The 14,055-nt window shown below is 33.4% G+C and overlaps 3 protein-coding genes across 3 annotated transcripts; 1 reads left to right on the plus strand and 2 right to left on the minus strand.

The window, feature by feature from the left end:
- Positions 1-2,741: 2,741 nt before the first annotated feature.
- Positions 2,742-5,924, minus strand: LOC128167708 (DNA excision repair protein ERCC-8-like). The gene is made up of 5 exons (XM_052833582.1): positions 5,622-5,924; positions 4,918-5,143; positions 4,430-4,647; positions 3,988-4,088; positions 2,742-3,547 (listed from the first exon to the last, which is right to left on the minus strand). The coding sequence occupies exons 1-5, from the start codon at positions 5,792-5,794 to the stop codon at positions 3,048-3,050; spliced, it is 1,218 nt and encodes a 405-aa protein (XP_052689542.1). The 5' UTR covers positions 5,795-5,924; the 3' UTR covers positions 2,742-3,047.
- Positions 5,925-5,984: 60 nt separating this feature from the next.
- LOC128167709 (RNA 3'-terminal phosphate cyclase-like protein) lies at positions 5,985-9,856 on the plus strand. Its single transcript, XM_052833583.1, has 9 exons — positions 5,985-6,170; positions 6,363-6,434; positions 7,654-7,829; positions 8,109-8,183; positions 8,319-8,443; positions 8,566-8,691; positions 9,022-9,181; positions 9,433-9,536; positions 9,660-9,856. Exons 1-9 carry the CDS (start codon positions 6,038-6,040, stop codon positions 9,820-9,822), a joined length of 1,134 nt encoding a protein of 377 aa, XP_052689543.1. The 5' UTR covers positions 5,985-6,037; the 3' UTR covers positions 9,823-9,856.
- Positions 9,857-11,346: 1,490 nt separating this feature from the next.
- Positions 11,347-14,039, minus strand: LOC128168224 (proteasome subunit beta type-2-like). Its single transcript, XM_052834412.1, has 6 exons — positions 13,881-14,039; positions 13,613-13,735; positions 13,456-13,526; positions 12,472-12,634; positions 11,933-11,982; positions 11,347-11,586 (listed from the first exon to the last, which is right to left on the minus strand). Exons 1-6 carry the CDS (start codon positions 13,969-13,971, stop codon positions 11,458-11,460), a joined length of 627 nt encoding a protein of 208 aa, XP_052690372.1. The 5' UTR covers positions 13,972-14,039; the 3' UTR covers positions 11,347-11,457.
- Between the last annotated feature and the right edge of the window lie 16 nt (positions 14,040-14,055).

The following is a 14,055-nucleotide window of genomic DNA, read 5'->3' on the forward strand; positions in this document are numbered from 1 at the left end:
AAGTCAGGGGGAGCTTATGCTATACCCTCGGCGTCGGCGTCGGCGTCCGGACCTGGTTAAAGTTTTTGTTGCAGGTCCTGTATCTAAGCTATTACTTGTCCTATCTTCACCAAACTTGCGTGGATGATGCATCTGGACCTACTTATGGAATTGAAAGACTTGGATGCTGAATCTGAGTCCTAAATTTCAGATGCTGGAGGAGGTTAAGTTGGTTGGACCAGGTTAAAGTTTTTGTTGCAGGTGCCCTCTGATAGCAATATCTAAGTTACTGCAGGTCCGTTCTTCACCAAACTTGCATGGATGGTGTGTCTTATGATACTGATGCACCAGACAGGCTTGAGTGCTGAATCTGAGCTATAGGTTTCGGATGCTGGAGGAGGTTAAGGTTTTTGGAGCTGGTTAAAGTTTTTGTTGCAGGTGCCCTTTGATAGCAATATCTAAGTTACTGCAGGTCCGTACTTCACCAAACTTGCATGGATGGTGTGTCTTATGATACTGATGCACCAGGCAGGCTTGAGTGCTGAATCTGAGCTATAGGTTTCGGATGCTGGAGGAGGTTAAGGTTTTTGGAGCTGGTTAAAGTTTTTGTTGCAGGTGCCCTTTGATAGCAATATCTAAGTTACTGCTGGTCCGTACTTCACCAAACTTGCATGGATGGTGTGTCTTATGATACTGATGCACCAGGCAGGCTTGGGTGCTGAATCTGAGCTATAAGTTTCGGATGCTGGAGGAGGTTAAGGTTTTTAGAGCTGGTTAAAGTTTTTGTTGCAGGTGCCCTCTGATGATTATATCTTAGTTACTGCTGGTCCGTACTTCACCAGACTTCCATAGATGGTGTGTCTTATGATACTGATGCACCAGACAGGCTTGAATGCTGAATCTGAGCAATACGTTTCGGATGCTGAAGGAGGTTAAGGTTTTTAGAGCTGGTTAAAGTTTTTGAAACAGGTGCCCTCTGATGATTATATCTTAGTTATTACTTGTCCTAACTTCACCAGACTTCCATGGATGGTGTGTCTTATGATAAAAAATGCTGAATCTGAGCCATAGGTTTCAGATGCTGGATATGGTTAAGTTTTTTGGAACAGGTCACATGTTTAATAGATAATAGTACTTTTTCAAACTTGCATAGTTGATTAAACTGTAGTATGAATGAATCACAGAGGAAGTTTCAGATGCAGAGCTTGATCTCCAATATCAAGGATGCTAAAAAATATATCTTAGTTATTACAGGTCCTAACTTCACCAAACTTGAATGGATGGTGTGTCTTATGATACAGGTGCACCTGACAGGCATGGTTGTTGAATCTGAGCAGGTTGCAGATGCTGGAGCAGGTTAAGGTTTTAATTTCTAGTGCCCTCTGATGATGATATCTTAGTTATTACTGGTCTGAACTTCACCAGCTAAAGAAATCTCCTACCTCACTCAAACCTGCTCGATAGATAGATGTGTTTGTTGATAAATGATATAACATGATTCCTATGATATAGTATTGTATGGTATGAAACGATATTGTTTAATATGATACAATATAAAATCATATGTACCGTAATATTATAAAAAGTTCTATGATACGATATGATATTGTATAATTTTTTTTGATATTTTATGTAATGATATTGTATCATGATATCGTTATGTATAGTATTGTATATTATGATTCAATATTGTATAATATTATATTGTATTATTAATTTATTTTCTAATCACATGATACTATTACATCAAATATTGCAAAATATAATATTGTATATTGATACTATATTGTATATTCTATAATATTGTATCATACGATTTTGCATAATATGATATTAGTTTCTGTAATAGAGAATTATATCACATGAAATTGTATAATATGATAGTGTTATATTATATAATATTGTATCATACGATATTGTATAATATGATATTGGTTTATAATATGATATTTATCACATCACATGAAATTGTATTGTATGATATTGTAAAATATATTATTGTATCATATGATACCATATGTATAATATAATATTGTATTATATAATATTTTACTTTATCACATAAAATTGTATCATTTGATATGATACAATGTTGTATCAAATTATATTGTATCATATGATACAATATCATATTAATATGTATCAAAAATGATACAGTATCATACAATATCATACTATATTATGCAATATAATATCATGTTTCAATGTTATGATGTATTATGTTATATGATATTGTAATATAATACTATATCATATTGTTTTATATATTATGATATTGTATTATTTGATCAAATACAATAACGTATAACACAATACAATGTCATAGCATATGTTACAATATCATATCTCATCATTGTTTATTATGGAATTTATAGTATTATATGATATATGTTGTAAATATGATAGGATGCAATTTTAATTTAAGTTTATATTATTGTATTGATTAACATATAAACATATGATTATCATACAATTTTTTAACAGATGATATTCGATATTGTGTCAAAACAGAATCCATGAATATCCAAGATCATAAAGTATGATTTTCATTTAATATGATAAAGATGGTCTCATAAAGGTGAAATCTCATAAAGGTGATGTCTCGTCTCGGTGAGCTTTGTAATCTGTGATTACCTATGTTTTGATATAGATCTTCGGGGTACTGGTAGTATGTTATAGTTCATTAATTGTAAATTTGGTACACATACTGGTATCAACAATTCAAAGAGAGTTCAAATGAACCTTGTATTATTCATTCAAGGTAATATTTCATTCTTTATTGTATGCTTTTACTTGTGAAACAACCTAGTACTTTGAGTACAATGGTGTAAAGGTTACAACTGTCTAGATTTATTTCAGTTTTCTCTATTTTTTTTTCACATACTGTTCCATCAGACTCCTTCACAACGAAATAATGTCAATATATATGTACTGGAGTATGAGCATTCATGGCCATGGATCCATTTTGATTTACACTGTAGGGTCAAAATTTGCAAGTGAAGTCAAAAGGTCACATCCTTAAATGAAACCATTGCACTTTGGAGATGTCTGCTTCAATATTTGTTTTGTCACGTTTCTTCGTCACTGCTCCAGGAGTCGGCAGTGGCTGCTATTCTAGACACAAAACTCCTACTCTGAGTCTGCTTCTTAGAACTACGTTCCTTCAGATAATTGTCATAAGAACCGTCCAATTCGGGTTCCCAAATTAGGACATTGCGATCATTTCCTCCACTGTACAACTCCTGGTAGTCGGGATGGAACACGCAACAGTTGACCTGCTGAAGGTGTCCCCTAAGTGTGTCGATTTTTCTGCCCGTAAACATCTCGTAAACTTGTATGTTGCAGTACTCATCAGGAATGTATATCAGATCTGACTTGCACCAGCAGGAGACTGCAAACTGCAGGCCTTTCCTGGTCTCATTTTGAATCTTCCCATAATTCACCAGTGTGTTCCGTCCTGTTTCGATATTCCACAGCCTGATTCTGTTGTCTGTGCCGGAGGTCACCAAGTGCAGCCCATCCATGGTGAAAGACATCCCATTCACATTGCCACTATGTGCAGTGCATGCTAAAATTGTCCAAAAAATAATTGTTTTGTTTACAAAAATTGTTATGTGAATTACTAGTTCTTGATCTGTATCATATTTAATAGATGGGCACAGTTTCATGACATAAAATTTTTTTGGTTGCATCATTCCCGTTACACTTAAATTCAAAGAGGCTAAAAGAATGATGAAATTGAAATGTGTAAAAGTGTTAATCTGTTTTCAAATTCTAATATGCTAAATTTTATATTACCTCATTAGATACAAATCAACAAATCTTTTATTGCTCATAAACTACTATGTGTAATGATCATTGTAGTTATCTTCCTTACAAGAGAGCTGCCTACCATTAAATCCCAACACCCCACACACCCCCCAAAAAAAATAATAAAAAAACCAAAAAATGAACATTAACAACAATGAGAAAAATTTAATACAAAATAATAATTTTCAAAAACCTCACCACTGAGAAAGGTTGGAACTTCCTGTCCATTGAATTGGTCTAGGCTCATCAGTGACCCCTTAGAACTTCTGACATCCCACAGAAGTACCCTGTTATCTTCACTAGAAGGACAAATAAAAGAACACCATCAAATGTACAGGTACCGGTATGTCATATAATTTTTATCATCGTTTAATTTTAGCCCAAAATACCTGTATGTGTCAGTGGGAAAATTCACAACACAATTTTAGAACAGATCTTTTATGTATCTTTAAACACAGCTTTGTAGTAACAAACTTAAAACAATGAAATATTTTTTAAGTAGATACAAGGGCAATACAGCATCAGTATGGGGCAAAACTACAAACAAAACTGAAAAACCAGTTCAAAGTGCAACCCACCAACAGGATACATTATTGTCAACAGCTAAACATTTGATGGAAAATAAGATATTTCTACTAACCTGCCAGATACCAGTAGATATTCATTCTTGGGTGACCATCTTACTGTCAGAATGGACTTCTTGTGGCCCTTGAGCATATGAGTGGCGGAGCCTGACTTAAGATCCACCAGCTTCAGTGTGGAGCTATGACAGCCCACTGCCACCAGGCAGTGAGTTGTAGCCACTGGAGACATGTGATGACTGTACACAATGCCGCTGAATTCATACTCATCTGCTGGCTGGTAAAATAGAGAGGAAAGAGAAAAGGTAAAACATCTGTTAATAAGCCCAGTATATACTTTAAATATAAAGAGGTGAATTATTCACTCTCCGAGAACTCCCATTTCTTGTGATCACCTTAGTACACAAAAAAAATCATGATGAAACTTAAAAGTATATCATTTATATTATACATGTATTTTCCTAGTTTAAATTCTCTCTCTCTCTCTCTCTCTCTCTCTCTCTCTCTCTCTCTCTCTCTCTCTCTCTCCAAATCTGTACTTATGTACCTTCATACTATTTGTGTCCCAGATCTTGAGAGTTCTGTCAGTTCCACTAGACAGAAACATCCCAGTATCCAAAGGATACCACTGAACTGTCTCCACACTGTGTTTATGTTTATAGGTGTTGGAGCGGCTAACATTGCAAACTGCTTTGGTGGTGTGCTTCACTTCCCCAGAATGGTTTGTCAGATCATGTATGTGTAATGTTCCAGAGACTGTCCCAGACAATAGACTACAATAAATATGAATGGTTAACATCATACGAAGTAATTTCTGTAAGATAATTATGATTTGCCTTATAATGATTCTGTATGGACATAATGGTATTAACTTTGACTCTACATCAAAGTACCAAAATGATTGGATTTTCCAAAATGTCCTTTGAAATCACCAAAATATGGTAGAATCTACTGAAACGCTATGATCGAATTGTACATAAACATACCGATTAATAAGTCTTACATAAATTTGATCTGAAGGACAAAATCACATTCTTTACACCTTTTTGTATTTTACAATACTTTTAACTCTCAAAATTTTAAATGATATCATCAGATAACTCTAAGTGGTTTTCTAACTTTAATGAAAATGCAATTAATAAATTTGAAAATACCAGAGACATAAACATGATAAAAAAAAATGTTATTTATGTCTCTGAAAACACATAAAGGACATTACACCTTATTTCATTCTAAATACCAGGTACTCACTATCTAGATTCCACTGGGTCTATATCCAGAGAGTTTATGCCGCCATAAAAAACAGATTCTACATCTCTGTGTTTACTGAGCTCCAAGGAGTAAGCTCGTTTCGTTGATTCGATTCGTCTCAGGACAACGGGACTGTCTATGCCACTCTCTCGAGCTGTCAGAAACTTCAACATTGCTAAACAGAGACATTTAAACGTTTTATTTCTACAACATGCTAATTTTTAAATTGTTTCTCGCAGTGTTGTGAAATAACTGCTGTTACAATGTGAAAGTAGGCCTCTCCAATGAATAGAGGTAGTTTTCGTCTAACTCTATGATCATGTCAGCTGTGCGTTTGATTTGAAGAAGTTTTTAACTTTGATATTCACGCTGATGAATAACATTGACACCCACGTGTTTGTCAAAACAAAATCACAATGAGTGGGGGAAATATTATGAGTTTTGAAGGCTGTAATTACTTCAGGCAGAGATTAATATTGTCTACTTTAAGTGGAAAAACAGTGAGGATTAAGAAAATTAGATCGAAGGAAGATGACCCGGGTTTGAAAGGTGATTTTAAGATAAATAATGTAATAGTTTGATTATATTGTAAAAGAAAAAAAAATGTCATGTTGCAGGATTATTCCATTTTCTCGATGCAAATGTGTTTATTTGTTACTTGGCATGATGACCAAGTATACATTCGATACAGAACATTTAATGATTTTGTAAGACTTATTCTTTCATTTGATTATTTTTCAGATTTTGAAGCTAGCTTTATCCGCCTCCTAGACAAATTAACAAATGGATCTAATATTGTTGTAAATGAAACAGGTAAATATAGGATTCAACTTTCTTTTTGCGGTTTTCAACCGCAAATGAAATAAATAGGTCGACTTTATCGAATGTAATAGAATAACAGTTGATTATTCATGAAATATTTTAATTTCAGTTCTTTCCACTGCAAGAAAACTCATATGGAGTTATTTTAATGTTTTGCTCACCTGAGCTGAAGGCTCAAGTGAGCATTTCTGATCAATACTTTTCTGTTGTTTGTCATTGTCGACATTGTAAACTCTTCCCCAGAACCGTAGGCACAGTTTTAACTAAACTTGGCACAAAGCGTCATTGGGTGAAGGGCATTGAAGTTTATTCAAATGGAGGGAAAGAACCCCCTTCAAAGGGGAGATAATTTGGAAAGATTAAAAAAATAGGGTTTGGTGTTTTAGAGATCTTCATCTCTAGAACTACTGGGCCAATTTCAATCAATAAAACAAGGCATAATATTTTAGAATAGGTTTGTAATAAAGAATTTTCTTTGTTAAAATAATATCTTTTTCAAATAAATGCATTTATAGCCAGTAAGAAATTTAAAAAAATACACATTTTTCTCTGAATACTGAAGTTGAATTAAAGTTTAGATCAAGATCCTCATATATGCAAAAAAAAAAAGACTGGTTAGCTGTCATTGATTACAAGTGCATATGCTCTGTATTCAATGACAGTGAAGTCTATAATCATATTATTGCAAGTGGAATGTTTCTGAGAGTACCTGAATTAGTGTTTTAGCTGGTATTGTACAAAACATTTAATTTGTCTTTACTTAATTTGAGCACTTAATTTCAGTAGTCCCGAATTATGCTTGGTCAGTACTAGATAAATATTTTACAAATTAATAATGCACTACATGTTATATGATATTATCAGCAATCAGACAGCTCATTTCAAATTCAACTATATTCAGATTTAATTATAGCATACTGGTAGTACATGTACCTTTGTTTGTTCATGGGTTAGGGGTACTGACAAAACATAAAATTAAGCAACAGTGAATATAATAATTTCACGTTATCTTGTGTGATTGACATATCCTTATGGATGAGGGAAAGGTATAGGTTTGCATAAAGGTTACTTTCACTCATGACTGTAGCTAAGGTTATGCTTTCTTAGTTTTGCTTCAGAATTATTGCATTCTATGAACAAAATATCATAACCCATAAACCTGTTTTATTTCACTAGTTTAACCAATATTGTTGTTACATTTGTATTATAGGAACAAGTATATTATACCAGCCTGGTTTACTTGTGGGTGGTAAAATTGAGCATGAGTGTAACACACAGCGCAGCATCGGGTACTATCTGGAGGGACTCACCTGCCTGGCTCCGTTTACAAAGAAACCCATTCATGCTGTATTGAAAGGCGTCACTAATGACCAGATTGATCCATCAGTAAGTTGAATGTGAATTAAGTTTTCTATGCACCATATTTACACATAGCTCTGAATATTCTGTATTCATTTGACAGAGAAAATGTATAATGGTAGAATTTGTGATTTATTAAGTTTTTGATAATGAGTACAAACATTTTTTTTTGAAAAAAAATATAGATACATATTTATACCCAGTAGTTGAAAGTAGATGTTCCATTTAGTGTTCAGGCAATGAATAAATACAATTTTAACAAACATTGCATATATAAAACTAGTGTCTTTTTAAATCCTGTTTTAGGTTGACATGATTAAGCTGTCTACATTTCCAGTACTCAAGCGATTTCTTGGCACAGATGAAGGTTTAGAACTAAAGGTAATACTAAACGAAGAGACCAAGTAAAGAAATCATTGATTAAGAAAGAGTTATTTTAATGGAGAAAGAAAAATATACTAATGAAAATGTTTACAGACCTAATGTAAATGTAATACAGTATCATTTTGTTAATAGATAGTCAGGAGAGGAGCTGCTCCAGAGGGGGGTGGGGAGGTCACTTTCAGCTGTCCTTGTCGACAGAAACTCAGACCACTGCAGTTCACAGATCCAGGGAAAATCAAGAGAATTAGGGGTGTAGCGTATCCTTTTACAGACACTTGTTCCAAAATCTTTAACATGTTGAATAAGACTAGAAGGTCTCCAAAATGTGTACAGTTATGAAACAATATTAAATTGACACAAGTTCCTTAGCTTATTTTAGATGGGCTGTGAGAGTGGCACCAGTTGTGACAAATCGAATAGTGGATTCTGCCAGAAGTGTACTCAATAAGTTTATTCCTGATATTTATATTTACACAGATCATTACAAAGGAAGCCAGTCAGGGAAGTAAGTTGTGTGTAACCAAAGTATTGTACATTTAAATATAACCTTCACAAATAAATGTACCTTTGTTTAAAAATTTTATCAAATAATGACTACCCCCCCTCCCCCCCCCCCCAAAAAAAAATGATTGTCTTATTGGGAATGATCCTGATGTACAGGTAAAAAATAGATCATTTATACTTAGTAAGTCCAGGTGAATACCAGTATTTGCTTCTTAATAAGTCCAGGTGAATACCAGTATTTGCTTGAATGATTGTTTCATAGTGTTTACTATATAGAAGAATTTAAAAATGCTTAAATAGTTGTACATTTTGCTGCTATTTTTTAAAACAGATCTCCTGGCTTTGGACTAACTTTAGTGGCAGAGACAATTAATGGAGCTTTTTTGTGTGCAGAAAACTCATCCAATCCAAAAGGATCAGACAAAGGTCCCTCAGTGCCTGAGGATATTGGGAAGGAAACTGCAAAACTCCTGCTGGAGGAAATTTATAAGGTACCTGTGCTCAGAGAAACTAGTTGGTAAAGTTCAAGATTCAATTTCCAGAATCGTTTCACCAAAATGCAAAAAAGATTGTAGACACAAGCTATAAACTTCGTTCTGTCTGCTATTTGTTTTTTTATACAGGTTGATTTATTAAATGTACATTGCATGGTTATTAATATGACATTTCACATTAGAATGGACTTTGAATAAATAGATAACGTGTTTACATTTTAGATGTACATGTACCTTTACCATTGTAGGGAGGATGTGTAGATTCGACCAATCAGAGCATGACAGCATTATTTATGATCCTTGGTCAACAAGATGTCTCCAAAGTTCAAACAGGCCCCCTCACACCTTACACGTAAGTTAGCATTAGATTTTTTAAAGGTTTTGGTGTGGTTTCCATATAAATGTGTTGTTTGTTTAAAAATTCCCAAAACTGTTGTTTAATCTTGGTAACTTTTGGTATTTTGTTTACTTGAAGGATCCAGTTTTTAAGGCATGTCTACAGTTTCTTTGATGTAATGTTCAAGATTGAACCTCAGCAGGTGTCTGAGGAGGATGAGGATCTGAGGACCGGCGGAGAGAAACTCATATTGACTTGTGTCGGAGTGGGCTACTCCAATATCAGCAAAGCTGTTAGTTGATGTTGTCTTTCATAGAATAAATGTTTTCATTGTTTATGTTGTTTTCATTTAATTTTTATAAATATTTAAAAAGACAGCATTGCAAACCATAGCCAAATTGTAACATTCTCTCCCTGTCTGGCTATGGTTAAATAAGAAAATATCACTCGCATAACTTGCACTATAGTGTATACATGTATAAGCTAAGGAAGCATAGTCTGCTGGGTACTTAGTTTATTCCATTGCAGTTTACTCAGGATTGTATACTGTTTATGTTCATTAAATGATTTCATCAATCATTTGCATATAATGCAGAAGCATGCTACTTCTGGGGACCAGTTTTTATGCATTTTCATACTGCAGGAGTGTTGCAAGGTACTCAACATTGGGGAAGCAATTCATTGATAGATCCCAATTAAGTTTATGGGGTAGGTTGGTAGATGGGGCTAGATGTAGATTGAATCCCTAGAAATCAGAGGGGTGAGCTTTTGTTTCTCCATTTTAAAGTTGATGGGCTTCACGAAGGTTAAGCTGGTAAAGCAGTATAGATAAAACCGACCTAAAAATATGTTAAAAAAATATTATTTAGCTCAGAATGGTATGTTTCTGATCATTGTATATTGAATCTCTAGCTTCTTTTCCCAACCTTTTTTTTGCCTTGAAATGGTAATTCATAGTTCTTATCATTCTATATGAAATAGCAGAACCAACATATATAACACATGCAACATAAAAACTGTAAAGTTGATGGTAAAATTCCAAACTCTTTAAAAGCAATTTTCAATATAGAAACCATATTTTTCTTAAGTGATGATTTGATGTGACACTGTATATCAACTAAAAAATTTTCCCATAAAGCACCAAATATGAATTTAGGATGTCTTTTCTTCTTGTATATGCAATTACTGCAAATTAATCTTATACATTATACCCCATTCTAACAATACACACAAGTCATAGACTTCAACAATCCACTCTGCAATGTGTAAACCAACAGAGTTCACACTTCCCCATTCCACTGATGAGAGACCTGCTATAATTGCAGCTCCAATAAACAAATACTGCCATGAAATGCCATTACAATTTTGTACATGCACTTTTATTTTTATAAATGCCCCTGCCCTGTTAGCTAATTTATTGGCTACCACCTTCGATTTGCTTGAAACTTATGACTGGATAACGATCTAATAGTTGGGGATCCTCATTCACTTGTGAGGAGAATCTAATAAGATAAACAAATTGAGCACCCACCATCAACTCTAATGATTCCGATGTACATGTAGATAAAACATACCATAATATCACATGCGTGTAAATATTCAAGTTGTCCAAACTCCAGTATCGTGATCAACATAACAGATCTAATAGTTGGGGATCCTCATTCACTTGTGAGGAGAATCTAATAAGATAAACAAATTGAGCACCCACCATCAACTCTAATGATTCCGATGTACATGTAGATAAAACATACCATAATATCACATGCGTGTAAATATTCAAGTTGTCCAAACTCCAGTATCGTGATCAACATAACAAGAAGGCTAATTCATTACAATGAGAGATTTTTAATATTACAATATTCATGTAACAAAAAAATGGCATTATCAAATATGTAGAGTCAATGTGTAGCACTATACATTGGATGACTTTTCTTTACTATAGTGATTCACTGGCAATGCTGCGGACGGACACCTGAGGTTTAATTGTGGGTAGCTCATGTATTCCATCTTTATCAACAATTCGCACTCTGAAGGCTGGGAGATTTATAATAAATCTTCTTTTAATCTGCAAAATAAAGGGAAAAAACATTGAACATACAATGTGTCTGTATGATTGACAGTTATTTTAAGTTTGTACAAGTTAATACATATATACAAGGTATATAGAACATATGGCCCTGTAGATTTATAAAGGTGATCTTATTCATGCATACATCTTGTTTAAAACTTCTGACAATTCAATTCTATAAAAATCATGGAGACATTTTTGTGTAAGTATTGTCTGTTGCATTTCATTTTCACTTCAAGAAGGTACACTATACCTACTTTTTAATAATTTTTTATGTGGGACTTGTATTTATGTACCTATATTAAATATCAAAAGTTATTGATTGATGCTGATTAAGATTTACCTCTTCAACACACATGGTTAACAATTCTACTGCTCGTGCTCTTGTGACATCTGCAAGAAATCAAATGTTCAATTATTACTCTGCTTTATACGGTCTAACTATAAAAAAGTTGGAAAAATGTATTAAATTTTGTACATCTATCAGTTTTTTATCATTTTGAATGATGTACAATTCATCTTTGTGTGAAAATTTCAGTGCATGTTGTCATTGTTTCGGGTATTCAAACATTTAATACACTGTATTTTCTTGGCGTAACAGAGTTAACCCTAGCTGCAATAATGTAGTCTTCTCCCATTTTTTTCCTATCTGGTGTTTTCTGGAGAGGGCTACATTATCACTGCTAAGGCAAGTGTTTACATGTCAAAAAAATAATGCACAGTCTTGAGTCATGTCAACAAATATTAACAAACTTACTGGTATATATCACATCATTGTGTCTTACATGTGAATATCACATTTAATATGATTCACTTCTAATTTTCTTTTGATAAAATACAATATGTATAAATCATATTATTGCAGGTTAATACTTTAATTACCTTCTGTGTAGTATCTGTCCAAAATAGCAAGGGAGAAAAATGCTCCATAACCATGAGCGGCAAAGGGACACTTGTTCATTGAGGCCAAATAGTCCATAAAGTAAAGAGAGGGACCCTCGTTCTTGTCATACCCTGCCATAAGGAGATTCACCATGTATGGAGTCTACAGTAAAAATGAAAAAAAATTAAAAAAATTAATTAAACATGCATTATACCTAAACATTCCCTGAATGTAGCTTCACTTAACTCAATAGATTAAGCAAATTTAAATAAGATTTAGCATCTTTCTAAAACAGTATAATTTAATTCTGTTTGTAACACGCTTTCTGATTGGTTGAAAAATTTATTTTATATCGTATAAAGAATGTTGCCTACGTCATAGTAAGACTAACGTCAAAAACGTATCAATCCGCCTGACGTTACGTTCAAATTTTGTACAATTTGATGTCATTTTACGGATCAAATAACTGTTTTTATCAACAATTGATAGCAAATAAATTAAATTTTAAGGAATGAATTCAATATTTATTAGTTTTATACGATATGAAATGGTTTGGAACAGTTTACACTTTTTTAATAAACCGCTTCGCGGTTTAAAAAGCATAAACTGCCCCAAACCATTTTATATCGTATAAAACAAAAAAATATTAAATTCATTCCTTAAATAAATGACAAGGACAACCTTTGAATCCATGTTTTTTTAGGCTATACGAGGAGTCTTTGATAAGAGCTAGTATTTAATTAATGCAATGTCTGGTGTCTTTTTTAATATTTATCACTGAAGTCAATCGATAGAAAAACGGTACCATTTTTCGAGACCATTTGATAGTCCGGGACGTCGGGCTTGAGGAATTTTGAACCCCTGCCATTAATACAATTTCTATTCAAAGAGCTATACATATTTGGAATGTAGTTGGAGCTAAATGAAATGTATCTTATCAAGAACTGAACACAATTATATAATAATGTTACACAGAAGTTTACCCGGCTTCTTAGATAGTCTGCCAAATTTTTCCGTGTGAAATTGGCTGCAGCTGAAGGCGACAAGTCGTATCCTATAAAAAAAATGTTTAAAAACGATCACTCAAAATTAATAGTTTCAAGACATCTTTAATAACAGACAATCAAGAAAGAAACAAACCATTTCTCATTTTATAAAGCTGGATATTCTTAGAGATAAATTCAGCAAACTGCACTGTGTCCCCCGATTCTCCACTGACCAACATAATAAGATTATCTGTCATTCTATGCATCTTGTCTGTGTCTGTAGGAAATCAAATAGATGAAGTAAAGCAAGGCATGTAAATGTATATATTTTTTTCTTTCTTTCATTACAACATAACAAAATTTTAATTTACTAATCAAATTATTGAAAAGGAGAAATTCAGTCTTTGTTCCTGTGTTCATACCTTGTTTCATCGACAATATACTCCTTGCCGATGAAGTGTCAGATGCTACAAGAACGAAATCTTTTCCCTGAATTCCTATCAAAAATTCCATGTTCAATGTTGCCTTTTTATTTCACACCAATGAAAAAGCAAAACTAAAATGCGCTTCCGGTGAAACAATTTGGAGTTATCTACC

Source organism: Crassostrea angulata, chromosome 10 (genome assembly GCF_025612915.1).
Source record: "Crassostrea angulata isolate pt1a10 chromosome 10, ASM2561291v2, whole genome shotgun sequence".
NCBI lineage: Eukaryota > Metazoa > Mollusca > Bivalvia > Ostreida > Ostreidae > Magallana > Magallana angulata.